The 17,530-nt window shown below is 34.7% G+C and overlaps 2 protein-coding genes and 1 long non-coding RNA gene across 3 annotated transcripts; 2 read left to right on the top strand and 1 right to left on the bottom strand.

Annotated features, from left to right (window-relative positions):
- Window positions 1-5,480: 5,480 nt before the first annotated feature.
- LOC106117479 (activating signal cointegrator 1 complex subunit 2) lies at window positions 5,481-10,525 on the bottom strand. Its single transcript, XM_013311821.1, is given in 14 exon segments — window positions 5,481-6,133; window positions 6,218-6,393; window positions 6,495-6,639; window positions 6,935-7,172; window positions 7,301-7,638; window positions 7,835-7,975; window positions 8,050-8,186; window positions 8,188-8,248; window positions 8,416-8,663; window positions 9,026-9,223; window positions 9,505-9,685; window positions 9,801-9,952; window positions 10,205-10,282; window positions 10,408-10,525. Coding segments are annotated over 14 exon segments (2,277 nt in total). The 5' UTR covers window positions 10,435-10,525; the 3' UTR covers window positions 5,481-5,976.
- Window positions 10,526-11,360: 835 nt separating this feature from the next.
- On the top strand, window positions 11,361-14,671 carry LOC106117448 (uncharacterized). Its single transcript, XR_001227878.1, has 4 exons — window positions 11,361-11,732; window positions 12,091-12,169; window positions 12,846-13,031; window positions 14,007-14,671. It is a non-coding gene; the product is annotated as an uncharacterized LOC106117448 (long non-coding RNA).
- A 1,527-nt stretch (window positions 14,672-16,198) lies between these two features.
- LOC106117084 (uncharacterized) lies at window positions 16,199-17,317 on the top strand. The gene is made up of 2 exons (XM_013311155.1): window positions 16,199-16,665; window positions 17,017-17,317. The coding sequence occupies exons 1-2, from the start codon at window positions 16,378-16,380 to the stop codon at window positions 17,293-17,295; spliced, it is 567 nt and encodes a 188-aa protein (XP_013166609.1). The 5' UTR covers window positions 16,199-16,377; the 3' UTR covers window positions 17,296-17,317.
- The last annotated feature ends 213 nt before the right edge of the window (window positions 17,318-17,530 follow it).

Below are 17,530 nucleotides of genomic sequence, written 5' to 3'. Positions count from 1 at the left end.
GCCAACCAAGTACAAGAGACTCTGCTATAACTGAACTTGATACACCATATAAATGTTTTTTGCATTACTTTACACCAGTTTCTTAAAAAAATTGTTGATGAAACTAACTTATATGCAGTGCAAAAAAACCCTTTAATATATTTTAGTATTACTGTTGGGGAGTTAAAAAAATCTTTGGAATTCTTTTATTTATGTCAGTGGAGCATTTTCCTAGTGTTCGCTCATACTGGCATTCAAAGTTTGGGCACAATCCTGTAAGGAGCGCAATGCCGGTAAAATAATTGTTTCAGAGGTTTTTATACACTGCAATAAGCCTAACTAGAAGACCATCATTCAGCAGAATAGTACTCAATTAAAATTTTTAATAGTAGCCGTTATGCATACTGATGTAGATTCACATCAGTAACTTTATTATAAAATATACTTTTTAGAAAAGAAAAAGTTTTATTTCTTCATTTTTCCCATAATCTATATTAAATTTTCCAACTCTCTCAATTTATGGCATTTTAAAATAAAAAATATGCATTTAAGAGTTAAGAGAGAATTTTATATTGCTTACAAGATAAATATTTTGAACATAAATATTCAATAAGTTTTTATTACATTGATAAATGTATTTATTGCTAAAACTTTTCCAGGAAAGGTAAAAGCAAAAAAAAAATTCAAAAAAGGCATGGGGATGACCTCTAGCAAGCCTATTTTAGAGCCAAGCTAAGAAATGCTGATTTAGAATATAAACATATGATAAATAAATATAAGTTAGAAATGCAAATACTTAAATTAAGATAAAATAAACCTGCCACTGTTAATAATAAAGATGTTTTTAAAAATAAAAGCAAGTTGAAAAAGAGAAATGTGTATTATTAAGGTGGATCTGTAAAACTCTTCCATGTTCATAATGTCCTTCTCTAACAGTGAATCGTCCTGTAAAAGTGCAATACTGCACATGATATGACGCCAGCAGGAACATTTTTGTTTAAACCCATCCCCACTTGAATGCACCTTCGTTTTAGAACGCCAAAAAGCCGTTCAACTGTGTTTCTGGTTTTACGATGGTGGTGGTGGTTCAAAGACGGTGTCCAAATACAGTACTGTTTCTTTAGACAAGCGAAACCTTGCGCGAAACTCCGCATCCGTATACTTTTCAAAAGCATCGTGGATTTTTTGGGTTTCGCCGACACACACTAGGCCTTTCATGGTCCGAAAGCGACGATAATGACGATACAGACATGGTTTCTCGTAAGGTTTTTTAAGTTTTGAGATTTGAGAGAGATTTGAGATGCCTCACGACCGCTCTTAAATTTTTGACAAACTTAAGTCGACATGACAGTTCATTTGACAGAAAAATGACACTGAGTGACGATTGAGAATACGAAATTTGGTTTGAGTGGCCTGTAAGCATCGTCTTACTTGAGTAGCCTCAAAATTGAGATGCGCCTTTAACTGACGTTTAAGAATTCCATATTGGAGTTTAAGCGTGGTCTTATCTTTTAAGACGCCGTTACATATTTGAGTGACGTTTCAGAATTCGGGCATGAGTGTCTTAAATTAATTTGCAATATGTATTTTTATTTTTTATAAAGGACTTCACCGGTCAGTGACTTGCACAGGTGCATTATTTACGAGTTCAATCCACGATATTATCAATACATTACATCAGTACTTGTATTTTACTTTTTAATTTGTTCATCGTATAAGATAATTGACTGATTTACTTTTTTTTAGCATTAGGTAGCAAAGGAGCAAACGGTCAACTACATCCGCCAAACTAACCGAGCGACCGCCCATAGAGGCAACCCAAAGATAAAGGTTTTTCCCCTTGCTATGCCTCCCCTCCTCCGACAAATTCTGTTGATATGTAAAAGATCAAATATTGTTAGTCCTATCTAGCCTATTTTGGCGGTGTCTGTAATTGAAAATACACATATAAATAAGAAGAAGCGTATAACTACGAGGCCAAACAATTCTGTGATAATAAAATTTGACTAGTATTATCATTTAATATTAAATATTAATTATTGCATTTTATAATAACTCGGGAGGTACTTTTTGCAAGAAGAAGAAATTGCGGACAAAACATTGTGTATAGAATGTATAGCAATTGAAAGGTAATAATCAGTCTGCTATTAGCGGCGTGTTCACCACCATAACGGTGGGGTTATTATTTCTACATTATTATCAATTTATACCATAAAAGGCAACCGGCAGGCGCGGGCGGTGCGCCTGCGCCTGCGCCTGCGCAGCGCTGCACTGCCAACCTGTGTAAGTGATATTTAATAGCTGCACTGATTACGAAGAAATCAGACCTACGCTGCAGTTATAAAAGGAAATACATTTTTTACTTCGTTCATATCCTTTCTCTGCAATCCTTGTTATTGCAAATATTACCTCTTTACAGTTTGTTAGCAAATAACCTTATATTTCGCAGTCTGAAATTTTTACCAATATATGCATGCTTTAATTTCTCGTTAGATCTTATATAAAAATACATTTATTCAGTACAAAATATAAGAATATAATTAACCTAATTATAAATTAAAATATAATCTTACTAAATAACTAAATACTACAAAAGTTAAGTTTAAAAATTAAGAATATCGCCTCGTAGGAATAAGAACATCTAAGAATCTATTTTAAACTATAATTGAAGTAAATACTTTTGGTCTGTTTTAATGTATGAATATGAAAGGCCTACAATACTATATTTTTATAATTCCTCGAAGGCATTCGGCGGCGGCGGACAATGTAATGCCGATGCCGGGCCGGAGCGATCCGTAACTGTTTAAACATTTCATGCGCTCGCGCAGGTTTCGAGGAACAATAATAATAATAATCGTCGTAAGTACACTGAATGGGAAATAAATTACAACAGCGCTAGTGATGTTCGTACAAAGTACACATGCATATCGATAGTTTATAGATTATCGTCCTCGTAAACGAGTTAAATTTAAATAGGTCTGTAACTTTATTCGATAACAAAAACCGATAAATCCAAGCGAACCTGTATTCAAGTCTCAAAAATCAATACATCGGTTTTTCGTGTGCTTCAATGCCCTCCTCGCACTTATCAAAACCATTGTGTGTTTCTAATGTACTTACCCACTGGTCGTTATAACATTCTCTTCAACATAATATATAAAAACATTAATCAAAAACATCGATAGATATCGACAATTCACAGGTCTAGCGCCGCCCGGGGCGTTGTGCGTTGCATACGCCGCCGTGCAGTCCGCACTGGGCCGCCGCCCGTTCATTATCTCTCTCGGCCCGCCCTAATGCAGCCCATTACAACCAATATGCCCTCCGCTAACTACTAGCCTCGCACACAGTTATTAAATTGACATTAACATCTTACGCTCGCCGCGACCGATATTGCCACCGCGACTACCACCCTCACCTTCCGAAACTTTCACTATACGACGATCCTAGATATACCAATAAAAATATTCACTTCCTCTCATCTGCAATCAATATAAATAATTCGAATGGTTTATGAACTTCAAAAATTTCACAAATATTTAGGTTTACCAGCTTTAAGGACTGTGTATTTGCACGGTGTATATTTGACGGGTTTGGATCAGAACTTAACCGTCTCTTTGCGTTCTGGTGCCCCACGCCTAAAACCACCGCAGCTCACTGACCCTTGTTACTCACAATTCACGACCTCCAGAGTTACATTCTGGAGTTCGTCGCGCGGGTTATTAGTATTCCAGATCCAGGCATTACAATCACCGATAGGACTGACACAAGTGCACCTAGCGCCATCTATCTCCTGCGAGCGATGTGTCCTCTCTCTTTGAATCCGCAACAATATTGCATAAATTATATTAAGCGCGGCATTGCGCCTCTCCTGATGTTGCCATGCGCTAATATATTATAGGACAATATTTATTTAGAAATTATTACCACTTTACTGAGGTGAAAGGTGGGAAAACAGTTCAAGCACGCCACGTGGGTGGGCCGAAAGCATGCTAATATTGCGTTTCCAAGAATGTTGTTATTATAATTATAGTATTACACCTCACAGCTCCAATATACAGGTGCAGTAGTTGGATGGCACTTTGAGTGCTTTTACGTTTTACCAAAAATAAAGCTTGCTTGTAAAGTACAATGTAAAGATATAATGAAAGTGAGAAAGCTATTATAACACGAAGTCCGCACAACATATCTCGATTCTTACACAATTTATTGCTAACGCAGTCTGCATTTGCAAAAGAAACATGCCCGCCATTGTGCACGGTCTATGAAGACATATAAAGTTATGGCGTTTTATGACGCCTTTACGAGCGCCGGCGGTGCTTTGAAGTAAGGCCGCGACCTCATTGCTGCACAGAACCTGTTGCTCTTTCTATATTTACACTATCTTTAACTGTGTTGTGCTAAAGTTATGCATAGCTTTTTACCGTTACGTAAACTGATTTGCCCATTGAGACTATAATTTGATGAAAACTCTAAACGGTAATCACTGGTAGATCTCCGTTTTTTTGGGTAGTTTTGTGAACTCCAATTGTCATTACAATTTAAAGCCTTTGTCCACTTTTTCTAGACGGTGCTAAAGTACAAAATATCTGTTGAAAATGTTATTATTAGCGTCATATAATATTTATTTCTTATGTATGTCGTCACTGTGGTAACATCGTTAGAGTGCGGCTTTAATCAAAGATACGTTTACAATTCCGAGCACGACACACACATAACATGAGCAATGTTCACGTAGCGCCGGGCAAGATACCATATAATATATTTGCAATATTAACAGACGTGTAAATGATAACAACCTGTTCTTCGAACTTGAAAAAGTAGCAATTTTGGTACTAACTATTTATGAAATGTTACATCAGAAAAAGGACAAATACTTCCAAGAAAAATGTACCCTTAAAGTCATTCTCGTTTTCTTAGTAATATGTATATAACAACATATTTTCTCATGGTTATACATAATTTTGTATATAAGTTTTGAAAATTTGTAGGGGGAACTAGTAGTAGCTTTAGGGGGCGCCACAGGTGCTTTAGTCGGACATAAATGGACGGCTGAGGCGCCCCCTAATATACTCCATGTTTGTAAGATTTCCACCTGACACTAAAAATAGGGGGCACCGCAAAATCTCGTCCAGGGCGCTACGGTGGATGTACTAAAACAGGCTCTCGTAGAAACCTACGCTTGTTAGTCGAGTTAATTATTTACTTCCAACATTATATGATTTTTCTTCTATAAAACTAAAGGGTCGTAATAAGAAAACAAAAACAAATGATTTTGTAAAGTTTATTCGATCTGTAATTAAAACTATATTGTCTATGACTTTTAAGTTAATATCTTATCACAGATAACGTAAAACGATGGGGTCAGCTTTGATTGCGTTCAGTAAAACAATTAATATACTGTGCAAATATATTTTACATCTTTATTACGTACAAAATTTACAAAACAATTTGTATATCTCACTATTACTCACTATTTTAAATACTCAGGTGTCATTTAAATATTAAAAAGTTAACGAGGTTCTATGTGATAGATATTTATTGTATTTTACTGCGACAATTACAAATATTATAGAGTATATATAAGGAACTTCTTATGTGACATATCCCTGTTTAATGACGTCATAACTGTGCAGTGTACACTGAACACTGACACATTGCGACTGATGAAGTTAATATTGCGATATAGCAGAAAGATGACAAGCAATATGACATGTTTCGTGATCACGTGCCTTGATTGATTCAAAGTTTATTTAAATTTTGATAATAACAACTACAATAAAGTTAAATTTATATAAAAACCATAGACACATCGTCAAAGGACAGGTTAAGTAAACTGTATGGTTTGCTTTACGCCATGAAGTACATTTGTTTGCAATCATTCCAAGTTTTCAAGTTAAATATCGGCAAAAAAACGAATCAATAAATAATAACAAAGTAGAGAGGTCATTGCTGACAGTGCTGGGGGGGAGGGGAGGGAGCGGTGTCATGGTACCACTATGATGGCACCATGCCGCGGTTGCGCTTGGCCTGCGCCCCCTGGCGGCGGTTGTGGTTGGCGCGCGAGGACTTGTGCTTCTCCTTGCGCTCCCTGTTCACCAGCACCTCCTTGTCCTGGCCCTGGCCCTTCGCCCGGCCCACCACGTCCGTGTTCCTGTAAACATCGATATTACTTCAGCATTCAGAATTGTGTAAGTGATACAACTGCGCGTGTGATGCAAGTAGAGAGCAGACTGACCGCGGTGCGAGTGGGCGTGTCCCCGGGCGGGCGCCGCCCCGCCGCGCCAGGTGAGCCGCCTCCCTGCGCGCGCGCACCTCCTCCGGGTTCACGCAGAAGTCCAGCCTGCTCCTACCCGCGCTCGTCGCCTCCTGCTCCTTCTGACTCACCTCCTCCTCTTCTTCCTCCGATTCGGTCTGTCAAAAATCATTTATAACTTTCAGAACATCTAAGTAATGGTGAATTATATATTTTGTAAACAAGGCGGACATAAAGTCCAATAGCAATGTTAGTTTACCTGCTGGCGGTGTTGGAGGACGCGAGGTGTGACGAAGGGTCGGCGCGCCTCGTCCGGGTCCGCGTCCGGCACCTCCGCCTGCGCCTCCGCGTCGTACGTGTCGTCATACTCGTCCGAGTACATCGCCTCCTCCTCACACACCAGACTGACAACGTATCACATCTCTCAGCACGTTGGAACTCGACAGACACATCTTAAGTGTTATATTGTACCGAAGAATTACAAAAATAAATAGTAACACTAAACAGTCAATATTCTGATATTTGAAATTGAACAGATAGAATGAAATGAAAATTATTTTTGTTAGTCTAAACAATCAAGTAAAATAAGAAAATTAGTATGTAGTAACATACTGATTTTTAAATTCAAAAATTTTGCCGTAAAAAATGAGATGTATTAATTTGGAGATTTAATTCGCAAGAGAGCGTGTAGTTGCTTACTTGTACTTGGCGTAGATATCGTGTCGAGACTTGACGTCGGTCTTGTCGTCGAGCAGCTGGGCGATGTGGCGATGTTTGTCGCGTCGCTTGCCGACATGTACGCGACGGAGGTCGACGTCGTCGCGCGTCATTATGTCGAACTCGTCGCCGTCGAACACGTTCAGCCGCTGGATGCCCGTCTCCAGGAACTTCTGCTCCACCACGTCCTCCGGGATCATCGGCAGAGATCGATCTAATCCTGGGAATTTAGTGCTATGTGTTTTAATATTGGAAAAACGTTTCAAGTGCATTTTAATAGTTATCATTACGATGATTTTGAAGATCTTGTCTATTTAGTTTTTTTTTAAATGAATAAAGGTGGTTTACCTCTTAAAGGTTCAGCTAAATTGTCTTCCAAAAGAGTGTTGATAACTCTCTCGGCGTTAAATCCATAATGTTGTAAACATTTCAATATAAACCCGTCACCTAAATGTGGCAGAATATCTTTAACTTCGCTAATCAACGACTCCTCTCTTATATTATCCGGTATCTCGTTGTCTGTGGCGGGTCCGGGCTGCGGCTTGTCTATGCTCTCAACATGGCCGTTTGTCAAAGTGACCGCGTTGTTGGTCAATATGTCATCGCTGGTCAAGATGTCGTCAGGTAAACGCTCTTCTAAATTAGAATATATCGCTTGTAATATAAAATCTGTTTTCACTGTATCACTGGAATTTAGCTAAGAAAATATAATTTACTAGTTATGAAAATAAGGTTACGAAGATATTATAGTTATTATTTTTTCAATTATTTTCTCTATATTATACATTTAATAACGTTTTTAAGTACATTTTCGGTTGTTATATTGATTTTATAATTTTGTTTACCTAGTAAATAATAGGATGCGTGTTAATCAAAGGATACATATCGGGGTAGGCCTGGCGCAGCACCTCAAGGTCGTCGTTCAGCGGGTAGCAGAGGTGGTAATCCCGGATGAACAGCTTCTCAGATAGCGCGTCCAGCACCAGGGACAGTAAGTCCTCTACGTGCCCTGATGTACTGCCTCTGAGAATATAATTTTATTCTATTAAATAAAAACTATGACAAAAAAGAAATAAAAAAGGAAAAAAGGTTCTTACTCGCCACTAAATATATTATTCTTGTAAACAGCCAGCATCTCTCTGAGTATGTCAATGAGCTCGGCGCGCGCCAGCTCCAAGTGAGCCTCCGCCTGCCCCGCCCCCTGTCCTGTCTGCNNNCAGTCCCATCTGCCCCGCCCCCGCCTCCCCCAGCCGCTCGTACAGCTTCGGGATGCCGTACTCGTACAGTTGAACTATACTGAAACATTACCTCACTGTATTCCTATAGTTCACTGTGACAATTGTACCAAAAACCACGATTAACGCAGCAAACAGCAAAACAGGCACTTATCAAGTAAGTACTAAATAACGTGTTCGCAATAAACTTTTCATTGACAAGATTCTGACAAAGCAAATTTGACTCACCTTAGAATTAAGTTAGTTTTCCTATAAATGTCCAGGGCCCTGGGGTATGTCTCTACAAATATCCTGAGCGTGACGGCGGTGTCCAGGATATGTATGACGAGGTCCTGAAGGACGTCAACCGTGAGGTTGTCTTTAGCGCTACTTGAGGGCCGCCTAATTTCGCTGAATCCTTTGAAAGTTTCGGGAAGGTTAAGCGGTTCATCACTATCGTAGTCTTTATTTACTTGAAGTATTATGAATTTGAAAGCCTTGAAAATGTGTCATCAAAAAAATATATTAATTAAATTGTAAATAAAATTACTCAATATACAAAAAAATACTCAATATTGGTTAGTAAATATATATTTAAAAGACAATGTTAGTTGATTATTTGGACATTTTTTATATTATGTAACTTATGTGATAGCTCACAAATTTGGTTCAAATTTGTAGAAAAGAAACCTTAAAAATCTGTTAAAACAAAACATTATTGGTAAGAACAAAACCATAGATTCCAGCTAAATACTTTTAAATTGCCGTACAAAGTTACTATAGTTAAAATCATTACAATCATGATAATATATAAGGACAAAAATAGCAGGTGTTATAAGTAATATTGATACTTATTTACCTCTTTCACGAATGCTATAGCGGCAGCCGTGTCCCTTTCATACTGTGGCTGAAGCTTGAACACAGCATCCAGCAGCCGGGCTACATGCTGTGCATTGTCAACTCCATATGTCAAACATATGTCCCATATCACTGGCACTGTGAACACGAACCTGTCGTATATCAACGAACCCATATATTCCTTGCTCATCCAACATATCTGAAAAGGTAACACATGTTATTACTACATTTTTATAAGGACAGAATTATGTAATAAATTATTCAAACTTTCGTTAGAAATTAACGTAAACTTATATAAAAACTGCTAAAACAATCACATATGTTCGATTGGTGGCAGCACCGACTAGTAAACTAGTAGTCTGAGCTAGACGACCAGACAAACATATATGAATGTATTTATATCATTGTTTCAGTAGTACTATCTTATTAGAGTTAAACAATAGCAATTGTTACATATTTAGGATAATTTTATCTGCATACCTTACTTTCTTTATTAGTAATTAATCTGCTAAAAATAATAAGAACCAGTCTTCTGATTTCCTCATACAGTTTCTGTACATTTTTGTTTTCATGCGGAGGCATGTATGGTGGACTAGCCTCTTGTAAGAAGGATACTAATGCATCCATACAACTTGTGTGATATAATATTGTGCTCCAAAACCTGGAAATAATTAAACATTTCTAAAGTGAAAATGTTGCTCCTATATTTCGTGCGAGTTCTACTGAGGAGATTGTTGCCAGATTCGAAATTGATAAAATAAAATAATAATCTATACCTATGATGTGGCAGTGTAAGCAGACACTTCAGGTCCTCTAAATATGATTCCATCTTCATAATCCAAGCATCAACAGCTCCTAATATAATATTGCTACTAGCAGGTGGTCGTTCATACAGAGGAAATTGTCTATCTGCCACCCAGTAAGGATCCTAAAATATTTAAAAACAGTATTCTATCTTTTAATGATTAAACACTGACACCGGTAACTTGCAGATCTTTTAACATTGTATTTTCTACAATTAGATTAAAATTTTAAAGTGGTATTTGCCCTACATTGATATTTACTTGAATTTTGTGATATTAAAGATAAAGGTTAAAAACAAGTGAGAAAGTCCATATTAAAATTAACACCAATACAAATAATATTATGAAATATCAAGTAACTTATGAATAAAACTTACCAAAGCTTTAATGTTTTGTACAACACCGTCGTTAGAAACAGACAGGGTTAACTTTTCTACTGGTAAATTGTCTGGGTTCTAAAAATATTACAAGCATGTAGATATATAATATACCTAATAAGAAACTTTTGTAACACGCCTCTGATTTTAAAAATTTTAAATAATTCATGTTCAACTTAATTAATAAAGTTTTGGTCACTTACAACAAATTCGACACGCTTGTTTGTCATTTTATATTAAAATTTGCTAAATTAATCTATATATTAGGCTGGAGTTAAATAAATTCTTGTTGCAAGCAAATTGATAGCTTACGACAGCAATATCAGGTACTGACAATTGCTGACAATTAACAAGTACTTGACTTACGTGACATTGACGTTTCTGATTGTTGTTGTTTTTATTATTCACTCGAAAGAGCAGGCAAAGGAACTAAGCCATACAGCCTTGTCTTTTTTATTTTGAATATAGAGAATTTTATAATATATAGGCCGCAGCCAAGTCTTATTTTTCTTCCTTCCATCTCTTCAAAATCCATAAAGGCCGAAGCCAAGTCTTATTTTCTTAAATTTTTCATATTTTAAAAAAGGGTAAAGGCTAAAGCCAAGTCTTTATATCATAATCTTTGGAATTTACAATCCATGTAGATTTGTCAATCCAGTATCATCCAATATTTCCAAAAACAGGGATACCATGTTTCATATCTCTTTTACAGTATGATGTATAAAATTGTAAAGCGCTAAATATGTATCAGTATTCCTAAGAATATCTTGCAGGGCACGCGGGACGCTTTCCGAATTTTCATAAACTTGCATGAGTTCTTCAATAAGTAGCAATCTAACTATAGCATACGCTGGGCAGTCAAATATTATATGTTCTGCAGTCTGATCTGATTCTGTATGGCAGAAGCTGCATGTTGCAGATGCTACTATTTTCATCCTGGAAAGATGAGCGTTCAGTCGATAATGGCCAAATCTAAGTCTGCACATTATTGTATAAAATTTTCTGCAATGATATCTTTCGTTGCGAGAAAACCAAGGAATATTTAATTCTGAATTTATTGATGCATACCAACGACCCTTTCCTGCCTCTAAAACAGCATTCCATTGCATTTTCCATTCTTCTCTTAACTGTTGTTTTAAAATTGAGTACAAATCTGTATGTGGTATTGCAACACCAGTTATTCTGTCAGTGTCAGCTGTAACTATACTTTTAGCTAATTGATCTGCACTTTCATTTCCTTGAACACCAATATGTGACGGAGTCCATAAAAATTTTACTTCCAAATTATTTTCTTTCAATTTCCACCACGAACTTTTGATTTCATATATGATGAAAGACGTTTTGGCATCCAAAGTTCTTGTCTTCAGTGCCTTCAAGACACTCATGCTATCAGAGATCAGTAACCATTTATTAGATACATGTGGGTTTTCTTCTATATATTTAAGAGCGTTTAATACAGCATAACATTCTGCAGTGTATATGCTTGCTGATGCAGAAATGGAAAGGCCACGTCCAATTTTCAGATGAGGTATGTAAAATGCACAGGCTACTTTCTTTTCAGTTTTTGAACCGTCCGTGTAAATTTGTCGACATTCATCATATGCAGATATAAGTTCGTAAACTTCTTCTTTTCTTTTCAATTTTTCATCAATATTTATGTGTATATCACTGAATTTACTTTCATAATTACCCTTATAACAAGGCCAAGTGTATGTACTTTTGTGAATATTATATTGTTCATCAAATCGAATCACTTCATGAAAGTCATGGAGGATATATGGGGCTGAGTTAGATATAGGAGACATACTATTATAATAAAATAATACTTTTTGAAAAAGAGGATGGCGAGACAAAGAATTAATATTTAATAAAAATCTAAATTTCAGATATTTAAACCTAAGTAAAATAGGAGGAGTAACACATTCAGCCTGTAAAGACACGATAGGAGTTGTTCTCATAGAACCGGTAATAAGTCTTAAATTCTTATTTTGTATAATATCTAATTTGTTTACTAGTTTTTTATTTGATGCAAAACAAAGGAAACCATACTCAAAATGACTCCTTACTAAAGACTTATATAACATTAATAATATTTTTGGATCAGCTCCCCAGTTAGTACCAGCCAAAGCTTTTAATACATTAAAAGCCTTAGAGGCTCTATCTGAAATAGAATTCACATATTTGGTCCAAGATAAATTATTTGTAAAAATTACACCTAAGAATTTTGCACAACTTTCTATGGGTAAAAATGTATTATTATAAATTATTCTAGGATTAAATGGACGAATTTTATTAAATACTAAAACTTTACTTTTCTCAGTACTAATATCTAAATTTAAGTGTGAAAAGTAAGTGTGCAATTTCTTTAAAGCCTCATTTAAAATGGTTACCAAGTTTTTGACATTTTTTCCATAGGCATATATCACCAAATCATCTGCATATTGTAAATTAGTAACATTTGATCCTAAAATAATATTTAATTTAAATATATATAAAATAAAGATAAGAGGGCTTAATATTCCTCCCTGACAAACACCTTTATAACTGAGCCTAGGGCCAATAATTGTATTATTATTATTAACTTTAGCAAAAACTTTTCTTTCATGTAAAAAATTATATATCCATTTTACAATTTTTTCAGGAATGCATAAAGACCTCAACTCTGAGGCGAGTACATCAAGATTGACATTATTAAATGCACCAACAATGTCAAAGAATATACTAATTAATACTTCATTATTATTCATTGATTTAAAGATGTCTAAATGAAGAAATGCAATACTTTCTCTAGATGACTTACAGCGCCTGAATCCAAACTGATTTGACGGTAATAGACAATTTTTTTCTATATAGAATTCTAATCTAGATTTTATAAGTTGCTCAAATATTTTACCCATGCAAGATGTAAGTGCTATAGGTCTGTAAGATTCTGCTATGTGAGGTTTTTTACCAGGCTTTAAAATGGGTATTAGACAATCTTCTTTCCAATCATTAGGAATAAGTGAATGAAACCATAACATATTATATATTTTCAAAACTATTTCTCTACAGGCAGTATTCATGTATTTTAAAACTTTATATGGAACTGAATCTAAACCACAAGTAGTGTCCTTTCTAGAGTTAATAGCTGAATTGAATTCTGTCAAGGAAAAAGGTTTGGTAAGATAATCACAATGTGTATCATTTGATGAGTGAGGAGTTAGAGGTGATTCAACTGTGTCTGGAGTATATTTTTTCAAAAATTCATTACCCCAATTAGAATTTATCACTGATGTGTTATTATGAACATAGCTTTTGTTAAACTTTTTAATGTAATTCCATACTCTAGTCAAAGGAGTAGATCTATTAAAAGTTTCACATAGTAATTTCCAGCTAAGCTGTCTTTCAGTCTTTAATGTAATTTTTTTGACAGCTTGGAGTCTTTTAAAATTAATGTAATTTCTTTCTGTGGGATCATTCTTAAATCCTAAATATGCATTTTTACAATTTAATACTGCCTGTTTGCATTTTAAATTCCACCAAGGTAGAGAAACTTTTACTTTATTTCGTTTAGGAGATTGCAATTTAACATTTTGATTAGAAGACTGATTGGATGGTATGGATTCAAGCATAGCTTGTTTAACTAGCTTTATTAAATCAGTATAACATTGTAAAGGATTACTATAATCAAAACTATAATTTCTAATTAAGTTATCTATTAAAGTTTGATATTTTGACCAATCAACTAATTTTGTGTTAATGTTATTTGATACAACTGTTTCTTGAAAAATTTGATTATTGACCGAAATTTTTGTCTTTACAGGAAAATGATAGCTACCTAGAGAGTCATCATCACATACTTGCCACTCACAAGACAGTGCCAGTGAAGATGAAACAAATGTTAAGTCTAATGCATTCTGCCTCCATCTATGAGATCCTACTGTAGTCATCTGACCATCATTCAAGAGTACAAGATTGTTGTCATCTATACTTGAAAGAACGTCCCTACCTCGTGAATCCAATTCAGTACATCCCCATATTGTATGATGGGCATTGAAATCACCAGCAACAAAGACTGGCTGTGGCAAGCTTTGAATTAAATTATCTAGTTTTGATTTGCTATAATTAATTGTTGAATTTGGGGGACAGTAAACACTAAGTAAGGTTAATAATGTATTATTGTATTGTATTTGTACAACTATATTTTGTAATGAGTCATCAGAGAATGTATTGATAATGCGAAATCCAATTTTGTTATGAAGAAGTATTGCTACTCCATTATGATCATTACCTGAATCTAAACGTACAATATTATAACCCTTAACTCTAAAATTTTGCCTAGGTTTAAGCCAAGTTTCACATAGAAGAGCAACATCTATATTGTTCTCGTATAAAAATTGTGTAAATTGAAAGCAATTTTTAATTAAACTCTGTGCATTCCATTGTAAAATGTTAAAATGATCCATAAAATATTAAATGTTAAATAATGAAATATCTATTTTGGTTTCATTGTATCTATGAGAACATCTTTAACAAGCTGAGAAGATATGGTGGTTTGTTCATTTGATTTATTAAGAGTTAATACTTTAATGACTGTATTTAAAATTATATTAATAATGTCATCATTTTTTAACAGTGACATAAGAGCATCTTTAGGATTTTTTTTGTTCAATTCAGGGAATTCATTTTTATTAAAAAGGTCAACAAATGGGGTTTTATGTAATTTAGCCTGATTTTCTTTTATTTTTTGTTTTTTAACAGGACACTGTCCAGAAATGCTTAGATGGTTACCTTTGCAGTGAATGCATACAGCTTTATCGGAAGTCATTTTACAATCTTTGTAACTATGATTTTCGGTGCAAATTGAGCATTTCATGGAATTTTTACAATACTTTGCAAGGTGGCCATACCTGAGACAGTTGTAGCATTGTTTTACTGGTGGGATATATTGGTTTACTACGAACCGCCAACCATGAAGATCGACATGGTCCGGCAAAACATTAGAAGCAAACGTGATCGCCACGGTGCCCGTCGGCTGCAGGAAACTACGTCCTGCGTCATTCTGGCGTTTTCTCATTATTCTTTTAACACATATAATCTTTCTGTAAGTTGTTAACATTGCAAAAATTCTCGAATTGGAGAGATTATTGGGAACATTAGTTATGACGCCTGTTATCTCTGTCCCAACAGCTGGGATAGAGGCCTTCATTTGGTATTCATTGAGGAATGTAACGTTATTTAAAAAAGCATTCGCTAAAGAAGGCTTTTCGAAATGAACGCCTATTTTGTATTTGTTCATGGACTGTAAATATTTAATTCCCTTATTAAATCTCTTTATATGAGTGGATAGAGACATCATGTCCCGCGTGCCGATTGGCTTTTTTTCTTCGTTTGATTCTATAAAAACTACAAAATCAACGAGGACAGAGTCCTCAGGGTACCTCCTGCTGTAATCTGATACAAAATACGGCTTATATTTACGCTGCTCTTTCTCGGAATCTTCGTCAGTACTCGTATCTACTTCTTCCTCTTCGGTCGTTTCTTCAAAAACTTCTTCTTCCGGCAATTTCTTCTTTTTACGTTTCCCCATGATGAGAGAACCCAGTAGTAATAAAACTTGTGAAAGTTTTGTGATTTTCAACAAAATAAAACGAAATTTAAAATTCTAATTTAAAAAAGGCGCCTTTCGCATTTCAACTTTCCCGCGTTTTCCGTTTCTGATTGACAATGACATTTTGGTAGACAGCTGATTATGAATGACACAAAGCGTTAATACATAAAACGGGATATTTTACATGATGGAGCTGAGACGTAAATTACTTAATTTTCGTAAACCGATAAATTTACACAATGATAGCATTATGACACCATGATAAATATTTTACAAACTTAAAATGTACCTGTCATAAGAACCTCAAATTCAAATAGGATTTGTACTTGAATGTAGCAACATCACCTGCATGTCATTTTTTAAATCAATTTTACCAACACAAACAAAAACAAGCTAACCGTCAATCGATAAACGGTGATGTCAATTTGAATTTAATTTGCGAGTTTCTTGTTGGTTTCTTGTTTTTAATAAGGTTTTTGCCTTTAATACTAGAACTATTATTATTTTGTATAAAGAGGCAACATTTGCTGTTCTTAATAATCTTGTAAATCAAGTATATTTTGTGAAATGATCAGTTGTAACAATGAAAAAATTTGGCACTGACCCTAAAGTTAAGAAAACACTTGTTAGAAACTATGAAGAAAAAGCAAAAAGCTGCTCTCGCAATCATGATGAACAAACAGCAAACTCGAATGCTATACCAAAACAAAATCTACGAAACAGACATATTCAAAACGATACTGAACTTGGTCAACCCACTTTATGTTCTAGTGAGGTTTTAGCTAATTATTTGACGGATGTGACAAAAAATCTGCCGCTTCCTCAATGTATCGAAGACAGTAATATTGATAAAGAACAAATAAATGCCAAAGTGAGTCTCAAGCCACATTATTTTTATATACTATATTTTGAGATAATGATTTTCAACATAAAAACTTTGCTTTCAACACTAATCTTCACAATTAAATTTAATAGAAGTAAACAATAAGTTTATCTTTGCTTGCTTATAATTTTAAGTTTTCTGATGTTAAATGTAAACCAAAAAATGGAGCCTTCGCTGTAAAATTTGTTTTCCCACTTCAATTACCCTCTCTAGACTATTGTATTTAAAGTTGAATGTTATTGCTTAACAAAGATCCAAGTAAGTATCTGTTGCAGTTAAGGTTCCATTTTTATGACTTGTACTTCTGCGGTGTATTATAAATATTATATTTAATTTTAGATGACCAAGAAGTTAAATTTTCATTTTAATGAAAAACTGTACAAGAATTTAGTAGAGCTAAACATAAATGCTGAAGTTCATAAAACAAGAAAGGACAGAAAGCCTCTAAGAGCATCAACTAAGAGAGACCTCGAACCAAATATTGAAGATTTTTGTCAAGATGAAAAAGAAAAAGATCTTCCGCCTACAATCCCTGTTCCTCTTTGTAATTTCAAACCTATTAAGAAAGTTGAGAATGGACAGTTACATAAATTAATTGCTTCTTTTGAAAAATTATGACATATATTTTTATGGTCCTTTATTTGGTTGTTTTAATTTATCATGGACAAATACAAATATGACGATGAAGTACAAAAATAATAACTATGCAATGATATAACTATTATAATATTAATGTTATTGGTTCATAAACGTTATTACAGTTTAATAAAATATGGTTCTACTCAATATGTCTACAATTAAATTGGGTATAAAAAGTAATTTATATATAGCAACATTAGCCAATTGTAATGAT

This window comes from Papilio xuthus, unplaced genomic scaffold (genome assembly GCF_000836235.2).
Source record: "Papilio xuthus unplaced genomic scaffold, Pxut_1.1 DF827680.1, whole genome shotgun sequence".
In the NCBI taxonomy this organism is placed as follows: Eukaryota; Metazoa; Arthropoda; class Insecta; order Lepidoptera; family Papilionidae; genus Papilio; species Papilio xuthus.
This window is presented reverse-complemented; position numbering and strand designations above follow the sequence as displayed.

What these genes read in the sequence shown, in the direction of transcription:
- LOC106117084 (XM_013311155.1), top strand. Translation starts at nt 16,378, where the DNA reads ATGAAAAAATTTGGCACTGACCCTAAAGTTAAGAAAACACTTGTTAGA. An exon ending in AAGAACAAATAAATGCCAAA is followed by an intron (nt 16,666 to 17,016) that starts GTGAGTCTCAAG and finishes ATTTAATTTTAG; the next exon opens with ATGACCAAGAAGTTAAATTT.